Genomic DNA, 18739 nt, shown 5'->3' on the forward strand with positions numbered 1-18739 from the left:
TACATCTACATCTACATTAGCGCCTACATTCTCGCTTAGATGAGCCGAAGACCCAAAAAGGCTCAATGCAAACAACGTTGAGGAAGCCGCATTCTTTGCCGATTTCACCTCTTTTTCCTTTTGGCTCATCGTTTTCCTCCCAACCATGTACAGTGAGGGTCATGGTCCCACAGCATGAATATTAAGGTTGCCATCATTTTTCATGCACTGAATTTAAAGGGCTGGACTTAAATTTCTCCTCCACTTCACCCATTAAGTAATTACTGATTAATAAATTTTTAAATATTCAATAATTACTGTTTTAACTTTGAACATGTATCCATTAATAACCAATTCACCCTATGCATAGATTTTGACCAATCAAAATTTCGAAAAGCTTCGTATAGTTTGTCAGGTACTTCATAAAATAACCAATAAAAAGGAGGGTTGCACGAAAATGAAAAGGAAAATTGATCATTTTCCACCTGTTTGCGTGATACACTCATGGGGTCTTTGAGAATATAATATTACAATCTTCATCGAGTGTACACAACTAGGCTGCGAGGAGAAAGGGACAGTGAGAAAAAGAGAAATCCCAGTAAAATGAGCACAAAAGATTACAATAAATGCCTATTAAAGAACTTTATGATGGCCTCAAAGGGAGGAAAAGAAAAACGAAAATCCTCAAAATCACTGTCTGGCTGCCAGTTTCGTCCTTTGGCCGGTGACGCTGGTGCGTCCGAGACAAGACAAAAGGGGCTTGCCGAGGATATTTAGATGTAATTTTACATTTGAGTTTGGGGATGGTGCTATATAAAGACGCCAATACTCACCCATCTTTGCATCTCTAGAGTTGTAAGTCGAAGAAAGGAGGAGCTGAATCCTATATATATAAACCAGCCCTGCGAACCCCAGCCACTACCATTGCAGCACGGTTTCTATTCTTGTTCATCTCTGCTGTTTTTTTCTTTCTTATTTCTGATTTAATCTTCAAATGCTTGTTGTGAAGAGGTGCTAGATCGCTTTCTCAGTTTGTGTGGATGCTGTACTCTGTTTAGGTGTCACCGGAGCAGGGTTCAGTCTTTTGTTAGTTGGGGATTGTCAAAGACAATGAAGTACGTTTTAGTGACGGGTGGAGTGGTAAGCGGTCTCGGGAAAGGAGTGACTGCCAGTAGTATTGGATTGATTCTCAAGGCCTGCGGACTTCGAGTTACTTCCATCAAGATAGGTTCGTCTTTCTTGTTCTCATTCTTCTTCTTGCTCGTTTTGTTCTCTTGTTATGCCCTTCTTCTTTTTCCCTTTTCTTCTGCATATTTTTTTTTTCAAAAAAAGATCCTTTTCAGGATTTACCAAAAATAAAATAAAAAAGAAGAAAAAGGAAAAACATATACAGCTTGGCCTTTGAATTTAACTTCTTTTTATTTCTGTTTTTAAACGTAGTCTTTAACTGTAAAATCAGATTGGAAGGATTTTCTTAAATCATAAATTTTCTATGTACTTTATTCAAGTTGGTTGGAGTGGCTGGATTTGTTTTTGAAATGATCTTTTTGCTTTTTTCAATGTGAGTATTGTCCAAATCACACAAAGTGGAAGGTTCAATCATGTTTCAGTATTCCGCAGTTTTCCTCAACTGTAGAGCTGAAGATGAGATGGGGGGCTCATCCCTGTTTTGTTGTTGCTGTTTTTCCTTGCTTTGTTTTCTCTGCATACCAAGATGATATATTTTTCTCACTTTTGGGTCTCTTTCCGCTCAGATCCTTATTTGAACACAGATGCTGGAACGATGTCCCCTTTTGAGCATGGGGAAGTGTATGTCTTAGATGATGGTGGAGAGGTAGAGAAGCTTGTCTCATATTATGAATGCTTTAGTCTTTCTTTACTTTCACTATCTTCCAGAGGGACTATAGACCATTAGAAGGCCAGTCCCCTCTATGTTTACAAGGTGTGTCAGATTCAAATTGTCAGTTTGGTGTTTTTCTGCCACCAGGTCAAGATACTCTGTTTTTGATCGAATTTATGAATATTTATGATGAGAAGAACTAAAGAGCAGTTACATATTTCTTTTCGACACATAAAAATCCCACTATGTCGTCCATTCTCAAAGAAGTGGGGTAATTGGTAAAAATCAAATAGACTAAATATGGTTTGAAGAGGACTGAAATGATGACAAATGAAGCAAAACATTCGAAATAGGCTTACCTTAGGCATATATGCAGCAGGAACTCTATGTTCCATTTGTTTCCGAAATGTGTAGGAACAGGCCAAATTACCTGAGGGGAATATGGACACTGGAAATGATCATTTTATAGACACAACTGATAGCTTGTTTTGTGTTTGTGTTTCAAAGGTGGACCTGGACCTTGGAAACTATGAGCGATTTCTAGATATCAAGTTGACCCGTGATAATAATATCACCACTGGGAAGATTTACCAGGCAAGTGGTTTAACTTGAGCATTTCATGCATTCTACAGATTGTGAAAATCATTGACCCAGCTGATGTTTTGTCTCAGTCTGTTATTGACAAAGAGAGAAGAGGGGATTATTTGGGAAAAACTGTCCAGGTTTTTATCTACTACTGAACTGGTTCTGTGATAATGTAAATATGCTTATCAAAGCTTCACATTTATTACACTGTTCTTCATTATGTTTTCTCTCCCTCTGTAGGTTGTTCCTCACATCACGGATGCCATTCAAGAGTGGGTTGAGCGTGTAGCAAAGATACCGGTGGATGGGGAAGAAGGTCCAGCTGATGTTTGTGTCATAGAATTGGGTGGAACTATAGGTAAAATAACAATATTATTTTTTTTCATGTGGCTAGATGAGTTGTTCTCCATTTTGGTTAGGTTAAAAACAACTGTCACGATGCAGGAGACATTGAATCAATGCCATTTATTGAGGCTCTTGGGCAGTTCTCTTACCGCGTAGGTAAGATTTTGATCAATGCAACTTTCTATGATGTGTAAGTTGCTACTTACAAGTATTGACTCCTTTGCAAAAAAGCAGGTGCTGGAAACTTCTGCTTGATTCATGTCAGCCTTGTGCCCGTTCTAAGTGTAGTTGGTGAACAGGTAAGCTTGTTAGAATTGGTATATCTCCACTTGTGATATTAGATGATTAAGTGTCTTCATGCATCTTATTAGCTTATCAGAACAATGGTGGTCTAATGAGGTGGTAATAATCATATCCAGAAAACAAAGCCTACACAGCATAGTGTTCGGGGACTGAGAGGCCTTGGCTTGGCACCAAATATCTTAGCCTGTCGCAGCACAACGGTATGTCTCTCTCTCTCCCCCCATCGGTCATGTGCTTATGTACATCAATGCTCTGTTTTCCAAGTTCTGAATTTTAATGTGTTCCACAGGCACTTGATGAAAATGTGAAGGCGAAGCTCTCCCAATTTTGCCATGTCTCGGTATTTGATTAGGCAATATTTTGCTTGCACATTCCGTGAATTATTTGTTTATTTGCTCTGGGAGATTCTGATATGTTGCTGCATTTTCCAGGCAGAAAACATCATCACTCTATATGATGTTTCCAACATCTGGCACATCCCTTTGCTTTTACGAGTAAGTCCTTTTGGAACCTACTTTCATAACAATAATAATAATAATAATAATAATAATGATTATTTCTGGAAAGTTTCACATGCTTTTGTTTACCTCTCAATTAGGATCAGAAGGCACATGAAGCAATCTTGAAAGTGTTGAACCTTCTAAGGTTTGTCTACTGAGTGCAATCATCCCTTTATCCGTTACTTTTGGGCTGGATGGTATACGCATTATTCGTCCTATGACAACCTTTTTTTCATTTGGATTTCTGGGTATCTTTGTGGAATTATGTTCCATAATATGCAGTGTTGCTGGGGAGCCATGTTTAGAGGAATGGACTTCTAGGGCTGAACTCTATGACATGTTACATGAGCGAGTGGGTTCCGACCATTTCTCAAATTTGTAATTTATTTTTTTATTGTTTATTGTTTGCATCCCATTTTTTTTTTATTATATTTATGGTTCCTTTAACTTACAGGTGAGAATTGCCATGGTTGGAAAGTATACAGGCCTTTCTGATTCTTACCTCTCTGTAATAAAGGTGAACTTAGATGCCCTTAATCCTTGATCTGGGCTGCCATACATGTATATGTACACGTATACACATAATTTTTGATAGCTACATTTTTATTTTTTTTTTCAAAGAAAAGATTAATTTATATTTTTTTATTCATTTATTTAGCATTCCACAATATACTCTTTTCTCAATAATTTACCTCTTCTTCATTTCATCACCAAGATGATCCATTTCCCTAAATTGTCCAAGGAATTCTCTTGTCACTGTTCGTGTACAACCTATCATCTCATTCAACACAAGATGGGTTTCTTCATCTCCATTCTCTTTTTTTTTTTTCCCTTTTAATCATTTTATCACTATTCTTGTGTTGTTAATTCCTATCAAGAAAAGAAAAGAGTAATAAAAATAAGACCACGATGTGGTTAAACTTTCTCCTGGTATTACTTCACAATCCTCAAATGATCCTTGGTCAATCCTCCTTCTAAGAAAGACTTATTTGACTAATATTTGTTCAACTTTTAATTCTCATTCAATCTTGGTTCTTCTTCTTAGATTGAGCATTTGCTATTACAAAATCATATGCTATTTCAAATTCCAAGATAGCATCTCTTGCCTCACTCTTTTCTCCAAACCTGCAATTCTTATTCACCTTTTCATATTCTATAACCATTTTCCCTATATGACCATTTAATTATCCTGACAAACATTTTGTATTTCTTGGATTAATTCATTCACATCCTCCCAAAATTGTATCCACCATTCCATCCTGTTTGCCTGTTAGTCTTAGCTTGATATACAATTGTTGGTCCATTCTCTAGTCTCTACAAGCCTAAGGTTTTAAGGGAAGTGGTAGTGTAACGTGGTATTAGAACTTTGGCTCCTTTAAGTCTTGGGTTCCAGCTCATTCCTTTACAGGATTTAAGTTCATAAAGTGTGGCCATATATTGAATGTTGGACATATTGCTAAATGCTTTAGTGCCAAAGCCTTCTACTGAATCAGCATGGGGACTGCTTCCTGAATGTTGAGGATGTCTCTTTCATACAGATATGTTGGGTTTTTTTATTCATGTAATTTTTGTTGGTGATATATTTTTTCCATTCACTGTCTTGGTTAGTCTAAAAAGGACAATTTTTTAGGAGGATATCCTTCATTATGCATGTAATGATGAGCTTATGAACAAATTAAGTTCTATCATTTAAATATGAAGTAATTAATAAGAGTAACTTTTGGAAAATAACTAATATTTGAGAGATTATGAGTATTTTTTTTCTTTTGTTACATAATCTCAATTGGCTCAATTTTATGATATGGCTCTTCATTCTGCCAGTGTACTCTTGAAGAATATATCAAGAAGTGCTTGTTTTATTCTCTTTTATATTATCCTTTCATACATTAATTCTTATGCTGCATAGGCTCTTCTGCACGCTTCTGTTGCCCAAGGCAAGAAACTCATTGTGGATTGGGTTCCAGCCTGTGACCTTGAACCTGAAACAGCAAAAGAGGTTATGGTCCATCTCGAATCTTGCATCTCTTTCCATTTATCTAGTTTCATAAATTGACAAAAAATTTGTCCTTCCAGAATCCTGATGTTTACAATGCTGCATGGAATTTGTTGAAGGTTTGTGTAGCTTGGGGTCTATCAGACTCAGAATAACTGGGTCAAAATTTTCTTCTCATGGTTAATTTTCCAGCTCATGTAGTGGTAACATTCTTTATTAGCCTTGTGACTAGCCTTGATCTTCAGGCTGCAGATGGGGTCCTGGTTCCAGGAGGTTTTGGTGACAGAGGTGTTCAAGGGAAAATTCTTGCCACCAAGTATGCCCGAGAAAACAGAATTCCATTCCTTGGTATTTGTCTAGGAATGCAAATTGCTGTTATTGAGTTTGCTCGATCTGTTCTTGGTCTGAAAGATGCAAACAGCACTGAGTTTGACCCCAACACCAAGAATCCCTGTGTTATATTCATGCCTGAGGTTTATGTTTCTACATGGTTGAAACTTATTTTAAGATGAAATGAAACAAATTTTTTTTCTGCTTTTCCTTTTGGCACCAACTATCTTGATATCTGTATTATGTGATCAGGGCTCAACAACCCACATGGGAGGAACCATGCGTTTGGGATCAAGGAGGACATATTTCCAGGTTATGGACTGCAAATCTGCAAAGCTGTAAGCACTATTGACCACCCCCCAGTCATAGCTAGTACATGTATGTATTACATATGTATACATGGTAAGAATGTGGTCTTGATAAATGAGTTGGGCAATGCCATGATATCAAGCCAAGTTCATCAATCAAACATGGATGTGCATATATCAACCTAAACCTAAAGATGTATTAAGATATATAAGTACTGATATATTGAATGAAGATGCCTCAACTTGGCTAACCCTGTGGTCTTTATTGTGTTAGATATGGCAATAGGGGCTTCATTGATGAGCGACATCGACATAGATATGAGGTGTGTGGCACCAAACATGTGCAAAGCTCAATGAGTAGTTTCTTTGCTTATATGTTCATGTGGATGGGATGTATTTCATCTCTTACACTCAAATCACGCAATGATTTTATAAAATATTTATTTTTGCTAGAGAAATTATTCTGTCTTGTGTAGGTGAATCCTAACATGGTGACGCATCTTGAAAATTCCGGTCTTTCATTCACTGGAAAAGATGCAAGTGGTCAACGTATGGAGGTATGGATTTTCTGCCTCACAATTATTATTGTAAATATTTGTGATTAGTACATTTTTTACGGTTTTGAGTTCTTACTGGCATACTGACCCTACAGATTGTTGAGTTGCCTAATCATCCATACTTTGTTGGAGTCCAATTCCATCCTGAATTTAAATCAAGACCTGGAAAACCTTCTGCTCTATTTTTAGGTATGTCTTTCATCTCAAAATTCCTTAAACCATAAATTAAGGGAATTTGCTGAATTTTATATTGTTTGAAATACAAGTGCTAACTGAAGTTGCCATGCCACTTTTGAATGCGCATCAAACTCTATGTTTTTCCATCATAGAAGCTGCATGAGTTGCTATTTTTTTTTTTGTTTTAGGTTTCTTTCACCTGAAACGTGCGCTGATATTTTGTACATAGTAGAAGTGGTATTATACCATTGCTATGCCTAAAGTTAATTTGTTTATTTAGGATCATGACTCATGAGTAAGCTGTAACAAGAATTAACTATGGCCAACAAAATATGAGACCCCAACATTTCTTATTATTTAGTGGTTTATGACAGTTAGGTTGTGAGTTGTGTTGGGTCCAAGTCTCCATCAAAGCACACAGGCATGCTCTGGTCTCACCTAAGAATTTCTTAGCTTGAGGTCAGCCCATTGCACCAATATGAGAAAAGGTGTAAAAAGCGTGTGCATAGGAAGTCCAGAAACTCCTTAGGTTATGGCTGGTTCTCGGAAAGTATGAAAGAAAGGGAATTTTTTTTTTTAAGAAAATAATCTTATCATGTTATGTTTTATCATGGAAAATACGAAAGAAAATCAAATATAATTAAATGAGTTGTAGAAGCATATAAAAACAATTTCTTTGTACCTTTCATTTTTTCCCTCATATTTTCCCTCAAATTTTTTTGGCATCCAACATAACCATCAGGATTTTGTTGCCCCTCTAGAGGACAAATGTATTTATCATGAAATACATTTTCTTACTGCTGAGGATAAAGGTCTTTTTTCTATTGTAACTGTAAAATATTATGTAAGTGATTATTTTCTTTGCCAAGCAGAATAAATTTTGCCATAATGTATGTTCAGTGCATATGTTATGTATTCTTCTAGGTGCATATGCATGGAAAAAGATTAGTTCAAGCCTTAAAATCCCTCGCCTCTTGTCTGAATTGTCATCTTGAAAGAAGTCAAATAGATTATTGCTCTTTATATCGATAGCCAAAGCATTAAAATAAATAAAAATGAGGCTTTTTAGATATTGTTGAGTAAATTAGCATTTTGAGATGAGCTACAAGTTTGAGTTTTCACTTTCATCCTTTAACTTGATTACATCATGTTGAGGGGAGGGGGTGGTTGGGCACAGGGAAGAGCCTAAATAAACTACCTTTTGGTGCTTGTATTGTCCTGTGGCTGTTGATTTCGGTGATTGTGGGGGGAGACTAATTTAAATCTAGTTTGCTATTCTGCTGAGTGGTGCATGGGATTCTTACTGCTGATGCGTGGATTCTTGCTTTGTTATGTTAAAAACAGGGCTCATAGCAGCAGCATGTGGGCAGTTGGATAGTGTTTTAAAGGAGGATCGATTCAGCCAAAAAATAGGGACAGGGAAAGGAGGAATGAGCAATGGTACTAAAATGGTGAAAACATACCAAAATGGATCTCCGACTAAGCCTGCTAATGGATCATTTGATGATGTTTACCGCAATTGTAATGGTGTTCAGGTTTAAAGGGGAGGCCGAGTTTGGTGCCTTTTTACTTTAGGGTCTTTCCTACGTGGTTTGCTGAATATCAAGGACATTATGACGCTGTACAGTCATCTGAGTATGGGTTGGTCATAGGCTCTCTCTCTAAAGGGCTCGTACATACAAGGAAGCTGGATTCCGAACTTTTATACGGAACAGCCAGTTGTATTTTGCAGTTGCGTTGTAACGAGAAGATGGGAGTTTTTCATTTTTAATTTTAATTCCAATTTCCTTTTTTTTTTTTTTTCTTAGGATGATGTTGATTTCCTTTTCTATTCTGCAGTTGCTATCCTATATCCTCATTGCCTTGGAAGTATTGTCTTCCTACTTCTCTTATCGCTCAGTGTAGATAAACTTTAAAAACTTTCTTCATTATATTTCTGTCTGGATGACGGCGGAAATGACAGCAGCTGATATACGACCATCTGTCTGGATGATGTCGCTGACGCTGAGGTGCTATTATCAGCGGATTCATAATTATACCACCTTACTAAACAGCTACGTTTTTCAGATAGAAAAGCTCTCAAGAGTTTTGTTTCACCCAATCATTCTCAAATTTGAACAATTTTCTCACCTTCTCCTTACATTTTTCAATACTCTTCCGTGAGCTATTATTATTGTCGGCCACCGACTCTCCCCATATATCTTTCTTCGTTTACTTATTTTTCTACTCCTAATAATAACTTTATTGAGAACGAGTTTATTGCGGTTTACTTTTAATATTCTGTTTAAAATTAAAAACAAAATTAATGCAATGATTTTAAATATTTGAGAATCTTTAGGTTGCTTTTGGTTTGAAAAACATTCTCTACTTTTCATTTTCTAAAAATAGCATTTATTTCCTATATTTTCTTTGCTTGAAAATGCTATTGATTATGAAAGTGAAACTTAGTTTTAGAAAATGAAAATTATAAAATCTTATTTGATTTTGATTTTTCTTTAAAAAAATGGTAAAAAAACAAAATTAAAATTTTATATACATGGAATAAGATATGTTATTAAAAATGATAATATTACGACGATGAACATATTGTAATATTATAATAATGGGTTTTATCTTTTAGACACATATATGTAACCTTATTATTATATTGCCTTTATCATTTATTATTTTTTATTTGTTTACTATGTTTTTTTATTTTAAAATAGTTTTACAAGAATATTTAAACCCCCTTGAATTACTCCGTTTCTTGGCCCTCGCTTTGATTAGGTGCATGCAACTATCCTAGAACAATTAGATCCTAGCAATGGAAGCATTTAAAAACAAAAACAGATCTAGTATTACCGGTTATAAGTGCTTACTACGATCTGGATATTCCCAGATCGATTCCTTGTAGTGAAGAATGTTGTTGAATGCAGTGGTAGTCATTGAGATCTCATGAACCCACTAATCTTCCACTTGACTCATTTTTTAGTCTAGGCACTAAGATGATGACAATCTCTAGAGGATAAAGGTTAGGGTTCTCTCTTTGGATGTGTGAGAGAAAATGGAAGAAGCAGAAGTATGAAGCCCTAAACCCTCAAGGGTTATTTATAGGTTTCCTATGAGCCTAAGTGACTTAGGTCCATCTTAGTCTTAGGTTACTTAATCTGGCCTAAAAAGGGTCATAATTGATTAGTTAATCTAATAAGGCTCTAATTGATCGATTATCAAAGTCCAAAGATACCATTCACTAAGCCTTGTGCAACCTTGCATATTTACCAAAACAACCTTATGCACATAAGTGAACCAAGAACCATAAACCAAGAACCAAGAACCAATCAAACCCTCATAAATTGTGCCATTAAGGTATATGAGCTCAAGCAGTGACTACTATGACCCATAGAATAATATTGACTCCCTTAAAATCCAATTTTGAAGTTGACTCAACATCTTACTACAAAGAGTCAACTGCATTCTAGTACATTATGTGTATTGTAATGAAATATAAAGTGATTGAGTTCATGACCCGCTATCTACTATATATTGTCTCCCTATAACTTGCTATCAATCTCTCAATATTATTTATACCATCCTGGAGTTATAGATCTTCTTATTATGTGATCAACTGACATATCTTGACTCATAAGAGCATATGTCAAATTCTACTTCACTAATTACTACAACTACATATATCATGATCACACATTCTTAGGATCACCTAAGAGGACACATTGTCTCATTGTCTATGAGATATCATGGTGCCTATATTGGGAATACCTAGTTGTACTAACTTCCATCAATAGTGACCCAATCCATAGGAAATATATGTGTTGGTATAGAGCCCTTAAAAGTAAGACATGATGTAACAAAGTTAGACTTGAGCTTCCACTTATCTATCAATTGTATGCATTAATATTGATTTAAGCATTCAAATCCATATCACTTATATTGTACATGACTTAGGTGCATTTGGAGTTACACATAAAATACAAGTCATGGGTTCCTTGCAAAATGATAAGTAGTTCACAATCTATTCATGGATTTTGGCAATCTAGTAGATGTTGTAATGCACTACCTCCTATTTGAATGATACCTTGTCTTGGCAGTCTAGATGAGTTTCCCATGGTGAGTGCACTAGTATGTATGGTTACACATTGGATAAGACCTATGATGAATCATGACATAAGGTTATTGGATTGTTATGATTTTCCAAGCTACTATATTCTATAGACTCTCAACCTTAAGAGGATATTGAGAATGTGCTGAAATCAATAGGAGACTTTGACTTGTAGGTGAAACCCTAAGTGATGGGAAACACTCGGATCTCTAAGTTTCCTAAGCTTGAATCACGTTAGGATCACACTTAACTATCCTAGGCTTTTCTATGCACAACGAAAAAATGACATTTTTTTAAACTTTAAAGGGATTTAGAAAGTGTTAATGAAAAACATAACTTAGATTTGGATGTTCTCGAACCAATTCTATGCAATGAAAATGAAGAACAAAGTCATAGAAGTCTTATAAACTTGGAGTCTTCCTCTTGATGACTCAAACCTTACCTTGACACACTTTCGGTGGAGGTAAAAAAAATGGTGGAGACTATGACTCTTTCTTGGAGGTGGAAGACGACTCTCCAAAAAAAGTTATGGAAACCTTAACCCCTAAGGGGGTATTTATAAGGTTTCCCACTAAGTTTAATTAAATGTAGTCTACTAAGGGCTTAGGTCACTTAATTTAGCCTAAAACAGGTCCTAATTGATTAATTAACCTAATGGAGCTTATTAATTAATCAATTAGCTAAATCCAAAGATCTTGTTCACTTATCCTTGTGCAACCTTACATAATTACCAGAACATCCTTATGCATAAAAGTGAACCTAGAGCCAATCTGACCCTTATAACCTATGCCAACAAGGTATATGAGGTAAGAGTGAGGATCATTGGGACCTATAAGAGTACTGGATGCCTCATAATCCAATTTTGAAGTTGATTCAACATCCCACTATAAGGAATGAACTAAACTTTAGTATCCCATGTAAATAGCAAACGAGACACTATTGCCACCAACTTTCATCCATAGTGACCCAATCCATAGGGATATATGACTACTTTAGGATTTCACCCATAGGTTAAAGCCTCTTCTTGATTTTTCCATAGACTCAATATCCTCTCAAGCTTAAGAGTCCATGCAGTTTAGTAGCTTGGTGAATCATGACAATTGATAGCCTTGCGTCATGATCCATTGTAAGTCCTACCTAGTGTGCATCTCATACATTAGCGCACTCACCATGGGAAACCTATCCTGACGGCCAAGATAAGCCATCCCTCCAATTGGGAGGTGATGCACTATAGTTTCTACTGGATTGCCCAAATCCAGAACTAATTGTGGACAACTGATCTACTTATAAGGAATTCATGACTTGTATCTTCTATGCAACTCCTAATTCACCTAAGTCATGTACAATGTAAGAGATATGGGCTAAATACTCAAATCAATGTCAATACACCAAAGGGATAACAAGTGGATAGTTAAGTTTAACTTTGTTATATCATGTCTTGCTATTAAGGTCTTAATCCCTACAAACTCCTACTAGCCTTAAAAGCAGATTGGCCATCGCAAAAAGATTATACTCTACAATTACATCACCTTTCTGTACTATCTCATAATAAGGTAACACTTCCTTTTTATACATTTCATTTTCTAGTGGTATTTCAGTTTTTTAGACTATGCCATTGTCCCACTATTATTACATAACAAGATCTTAGACGATATAGCCAAAGGCTACCCATAAGACAAAAAACTTTTTTTTTTTTTTGTTATTATAGAAGCAAAAATAACCACTTAGAGTGTACATATATTGAGAGTTAGAACTACGAGAGTTCTTATCAAATAGAAAGTCCAATTTCTGGTACAAAAGGAGTACCAACCATCTCAAAGACTCACAAACATATTGTTGGGATTGAGCCCCTAAAAGCAAAACATGATGTAACAAAGTTAGACTTAACTATCCACTTGTTATTCCTTTGGTGTATTGACATCGATTTGAGCATTCAACCCATGTCTCTTACATTGTACATGAGTTGTGTACATTAGAAGTTGCACATAAGATACAAGTTGTGAATTCCTTTTAAGTAGATAAGTTGTCCATAGTTGGTTCATGGATTTGGGTAATTTAGTAGAGACTGTAGTGCATCACCTCTTAATTGGAGGGATGGCTTGTTTTGGCCGTCGGGATGGGTTTTCCATGGTGAGTGCACTAGTGTATGTGATGCACATTGGACAATACCTAGGATGAATCATGATGCAAGACTATCAATTTTCATGATTCACCAAGCTACTATACTTTATGGACTTTCAGCCTTGAGAGGATATTGAGCTTATGCCAAAATCAATAGGAGGCTTTGACCTATGAGTGAGACCTTAAAGTGGTTATATATTCCTATGGATTGGTCACTATTGATGGAGGCTGGCGACAATAGGTATTCTCAATAGAGGCACCATGATATCTCATGGGATTGAGACAATGTTGATGGGAACCCTGGATTTCTCCATTTCCTTATCTTGGATCGTATAAGTGCATGCAAAACTACCTTAAGCCTCTAGATCCTATGCAACGGAAACAAAAAACATATTTTTACAATTCTAAGATAAAAAAGAAAACCATTATAGAACTTTACCTATGATTTGGATGTTCCAAAATCAATTCCGCTCGGAGAAGATGAAAAACAATGAATCTGGAAGTCTCGTACACCCAAGGTCTTCTGTTCAATGACTTGAACCACAATCTTAACACTCCAATGTGTGGACTTTGGAAATGATGATCTCTTGGCTCTCACTATCTCTCTCTTTCTCTAGAGATGGAAGACAAAGTCTCTCTCAAGGTTATGAAAACCCTAGCTCCTATGGAGTATTTATAGGGTTTCCTTATTAGGCTTAAGTGACTTGAGCCCATCAAGACTTGGGTCACTTAATCCAACCCAAAATGAGTCCTAATTGATTAACTAACCACATAGGGCCATCAAATTAATCAATTAGCCCAAATTAGAGAACTTGCTCACTATCCCTTATGCAATCTTACATAATTACCAAAACACCCTTATGCACAAGAATGAACCAAGAGCTAATTCATCATTCATAAACCATGTCATTATGGTATATGAACTCAGAGTAGGGACCATTAGGACCCATAGAAGTACTAGATCCTTTATAATCCAATTCTGAAGTTGATTCAACATTCTACTAAAGAGAATCAACTACATTCCAATATCCTATGTAAATAACAACGAGACGAAGTTTGGGGTCTGTGACTTACTATCCACTATATGTAAACTCCCCATGAGCTGGTGTTTGTAATCTAACAAGGTAGTATTATCACCTATCAAGATTATCTTTCCAATCCTTGAGTTACATATCCCACTTATTATGTGATCAATTGACATACTCTAACTCTAAAGAGCATATGTCAAATTTCCGCTAAAGGAAATGCTATGACCATAGTATTCTAGATCACATGTCCTTTGGATCACCCAATGGGGCACATTGTCTCAATCTATAAGATATCATGGTGCCTCTATTGAGAATACTTATTGCCATCAGCCTTCATCAATAGTGACCCAATCCATAGGGATATATGACCACTTTAGGGTCTCACCCATAGGTCAAAGCCTCTTGTTAACTTTGGCATGAACTCAATATCCTCTCAAGGTTGAGAGTTCATGCAGTATAGTAGCTTGGTGAATCATGAAAATTAATAACCTTGTGTCATGATTCACTGTAGGTCCTGTCTAATGAGTATCACATGTACTAATACACTCACCATGGGAAAACCATCCTGATAGCCAAGACTAGTTGTCCCTTCAATTAGGAGGTAGTGTACTACAGTCTTAAATGGATAACCCAAATCCATGAATCAACTGTGGATAACTCATCACTCTACAAGGAACCCATGACTTAGATCTTCTGTGCAACTCCTAATGCACCCAAGTTATGTACAATGTAAGTGATGTAGGGCGTGTATGTTCAAATAACCAATTAATACAAATGAGATATTTCAAGGAAACTAAGAAACATAAATAAATAAATAAATTTATAAATGAATATCAATTTGTTACATCATGTCATGCTTTTTAGGTCTCAATCCCAACAAGTATGTCCTATTTGGTTATCTAAAGGACATGTGGTCATGAAACTTGTGGCGATAATAATTCTTTTAAAGGAATTTGATATATGCTCTTTGGAGTTAGAGTATGTCGTTTGATCACACAATAAGTGAGATACGTGAATCAAGGATTTGAGAGGTAGTCTTGATAGGTGATAACCCCACCTTGTTAGATTACGGATACCAATTTATGGGGAGTCTGCATGTAGAAGATAATAGGTCATGGACTCGAGCACTTGGTGTCTCATTTTAATATACATAAGGTATTGAAGTGTAGTTGACTCTCTATAGTGGGATGTTGAGTCAATTTCAGAATTTGATATCGAGGGAGTTAGTACTCCTATGTGTCTTAGTGGTCCTTACTTTGAGTTTGTATTCTTTGATGACAAGGTTTATAAGGGTTGGATGGGTTTTTAGTTTGCTTTTGTGCATAAGGGCATTTTGGTAATCATGGAAGGTTGCACAAGGATAAATGGGTGGTATCTTTGGATAGTGATAATTGAAATTAGGGCCTTATATGGCTAATTAATCTATTAACAATATTTTTTGGGTTAGATTAAGTAACCCAAGCCCATGGTGAGCTTAAGCCACTTAAGCCTAGTAAGAAGCCTATAAATACCACTTTAAGGGTTAGGGTTTTCTAAGTCTTGTCATTTTCCCCCTATAGTCCAGAGAGAAAACCCTACCCTCCACCTCTGAAATCTCTACCATCTCAGTGCCTAGACATAAGGAAGAGTCATCGGGCGGAAGATCATTGTGTTTACGAGATCCATTACAACTTTGTTGTTATCTTTATCAATTGGAATCAATTCGGGAACATCCAAATCAGAGGTATGTGGCTTTATTATCTAAATCTAAGATATCTATGGTATTCATATTATTTTTTAATACTTGTTTATCTGCTACAAAATATTTAAAGGGCCTAGGGTAGATTTGCATGCACCCTATACGATCTAGGGCATGGGAACAAAATTGTCCGAGGTTTCCAACAATTGGTATTAAAGCCCTAAGGTAGGTTCTAGTATGTTAGATCTATTCTAGGGTGTGCTAACTCTGTTTTGCAGGGTTGTTTTATTCATCCTATGGCCTTGAGGGATGGATGAATGAAATGCTTTTATTCATTCAATCAAATATATCAATATATTTGGATTGATTAACTATAATTGAAATATCATATATGTCTTTTGATTCTCTAGATTGGGTTGTACACCCCATAAGGGGTATAAGATTTTTATTTGGTTGTAATTTTTTTTTTTCAATAAATGGGTTGTAAGCTCCATTATAGGAGCATATGAATTTTTATTATTGTAAAAAATTTCAGTTTTTTGTATCCATATGTGGTGACCCAAGAGAAAAGAAGGAATCTTGAAGGTTCTTTTTGAGCTTCTATGGTGGTTAAATAAGAAAGAAGGATTATTGGAAGTTCTTTGTTGTGTGATCCCTGGCTGCACAATGATGTCAAATTAAACTCAAATTGGGATTGCCTTCTAGTAATTTCTTAGGGCAAGCCACAAATGGATTTAAGCTTAGGAAGTCACAAATCCAATTGTTCAAGCAGATTGTAATTCGGAGTTGAAATGAGAGAGATATGATCGATTGAAGCAAGGTTGCACAAAGTGAATGGCAACATAGTGATGTCAAATTTGAGCAAAAATTGGGACTACTTACCTAAATTTTTGAAGCTTAGAAAGTCAGGAATCCAATGCTTAAAATGAATCAAAATTAGGAGTTCAAACAAGGGAGATATGGCCAATCAAAGCAATGTTGTGCAAAGAGGATACTATTATGGGATTCCATACGAGTCCAATTTCTTTTGGTTGTTTGGGCTGAATTTTGGACCTCTTCTTGGGCTCAATTTTTTGTGGCAATTAGGCCTTTTGGGTTTTCAATTTTTACTGACCCTATCTTTGGTTGCAAAGCTATTTTTGGTGATTTGGATTTTATCTAAATTTTAATTGCCAAATATGCAACAAGATCCTTAAAGGTCATGAGAAAATTTTCTATTTATTTATTCCCTTATTTTTATTATATGCTCTTGATTAATTGTATATGTGGCCTCAATATACTTTGGTATTCTTAAGTAGAAATAAATTTTTATGAATTTTTCAAAATTGGAAAACTTATTTAAATTGAAATATGTATGGTTAGGAAATTTTATTTTGTTTTTTAAAAAGAAGATAAGTTGGAAAAGGATTAAAAGCTTTCTTCTCTTTTTAAAATGAATTCTTAGGGATTTTAATTTTATTTAAAATCTTCTCAAATCTTTGAGATCTCTAAGAATAAAATATTTCTTTTAAAGAATAGCCCTTATTTTTCCAAATCTTTATAAAATAGAATTTTTCTTATTTTGCCTAGGATTCCGATTTAAATAAAATAATCTAATTTTGAAAATTCATAATAGATGATTTATAATTAGGAATGATTACCAACATGAGTATTAGAACCCAAAGAAAGGTTTTTTATTTATTTTTATTTTTGTTTATTTTTTATTTTTAGTAAATTTTCATAAGAAGATATTTTCCAAAATCATTTATTTAAACTAGTTGTTGTTAAGAAGATTGCTATTTCTTTAGAACTATTTGTTTATTACACTTTAGGAGGTTTTCTTGTTCAACAACTAGAGGAAAACTATACCTATAGTTGGTTCTTCCGGCTCCCCCCCTTAGAGAGAAAGAGGAAATTGTTTTGTTGGAAAGTTTAATGATAATGAATAAGAGAACAATTCTTTTAACGCAAAAGTCTCGGTTTAAAAGATAAATAATGGATTTGAAAAATCTCATGATAGAAAATTTATGATAAGAAGGGTTACCAAAATAACTTTGGAAAGTTTTAGTAATTTAATGGAGATATAAAATATGTTAAAAATACTTTCCATAATGGATTGTTTAATTCCTTTTTGGAAATAAACATTTTTGGGAGTTTTCTCATAGAGAATATTTTATCTAGTAAGGAATGTTATATCTTTGGTAGTATTTAATGAAATAAATTATTATGAAATTCCTATGAAAATATTTATTAAGTTGGAAAAGTGTAAGGAATGAGGAAAGTAAATCTTATGAGAATTTTTGAATATGAGAAGCAAAAGTTCCTTTCTTGTATAAAGTGCTCTCAAGATTATTCAAAATCTCATAAATTGGTAATTTCCTTATTACACAAGAGTTTCCAATTTGAAAAATAAATGTTTAGAAAATTTTCATTAGAGATGATTATCATTAAAAAAATTATTACCAAAAGGCTTAGTAATTTGATGGAAATAAATTTATTTGAAATATTTCCTAGATAAAATATTTATTAATTAGAAGTGTGTATAGAAGGAGAATTTTATGAAAATATATTTAAAAATTTTGAGAGTGGATATTTTATCAAAATTATTTTTGAAAATTACTCTCATGGAAATTTTAAAATTTTCATGTTGGTATTCTCCTATTATACAAGGTTTCCAATTATGAAATAAATATTTTTGAAAAATTTCAAAGTAGATAATTTATTCATTAGGGAAATTACTAATGGTTTTAAAATGCTCTTATTTATCTCAAAAGATTAATTGGGAGAGGGCCTTAGGTGAGCCCATGACCTTCATTGTCAAGCCCATCTTGATTTCGATTCATCACTACCCCACTGGTGGGTTAGGTCCTAGGAATCAAGGGATATGAACTCTCCATAAGGATGAGACTAGACATGTCTA

At 34.9% G+C, this 18739-nt stretch overlaps 1 protein-coding gene across 1 annotated transcript; it reads left to right on the plus strand.

The window, feature by feature from the left end:
* The first annotated feature begins 636 nt into the window (after positions 1-636).
* Positions 637-8767, plus strand: LOC117919185 (CTP synthase 1-like). The gene is made up of 22 exons (XM_034836306.1): positions 637-913; positions 1038-1207; positions 1734-1813; positions 2327-2413; positions 2491-2541; positions 2645-2762; positions 2849-2905; positions 2984-3048; positions 3169-3252; positions 3342-3392; positions 3484-3546; positions 3651-3697; positions 3835-3904; positions 4007-4069; positions 5459-5548; positions 5626-5664; positions 5791-6018; positions 6128-6213; positions 6458-6506; positions 6660-6740; positions 6836-6929; positions 8262-8767. Exons 2-22 carry the CDS (start codon positions 1090-1092, stop codon positions 8456-8458), a joined length of 1818 nt encoding a protein of 605 aa, XP_034692197.1. The 5' UTR covers positions 637-913; positions 1038-1089; the 3' UTR covers positions 8459-8767.
* The last annotated feature ends 9972 nt before the right edge of the window (positions 8768-18739 follow it).

Source organism: Vitis riparia, chromosome 1 (genome assembly GCF_004353265.1).
Source record: "Vitis riparia cultivar Riparia Gloire de Montpellier isolate 1030 chromosome 1, EGFV_Vit.rip_1.0, whole genome shotgun sequence".
NCBI lineage: Eukaryota > Viridiplantae > Streptophyta > Magnoliopsida > Vitales > Vitaceae > Vitis > Vitis riparia.

Coding starts and splice junctions, on each gene's coding strand:
- LOC117919185 (XM_034836306.1), top strand. CDS start 1,090: ATGAAGTACGTTTTAGTGACGGGTGGAGTGGTAAGCGGTCTCGGGAAA. Junction 3,393..3,483: donor CCCAATTTTGCCATGTCTCG/GTATTTGATTAG, acceptor TGCATTTTCCAG/GCAGAAAACATCATCACTCT. Junction 3,698..3,834: donor AAAGTGTTGAACCTTCTAAG/GTTTGTCTACTG, acceptor CATAATATGCAG/TGTTGCTGGGGAGCCATGTT.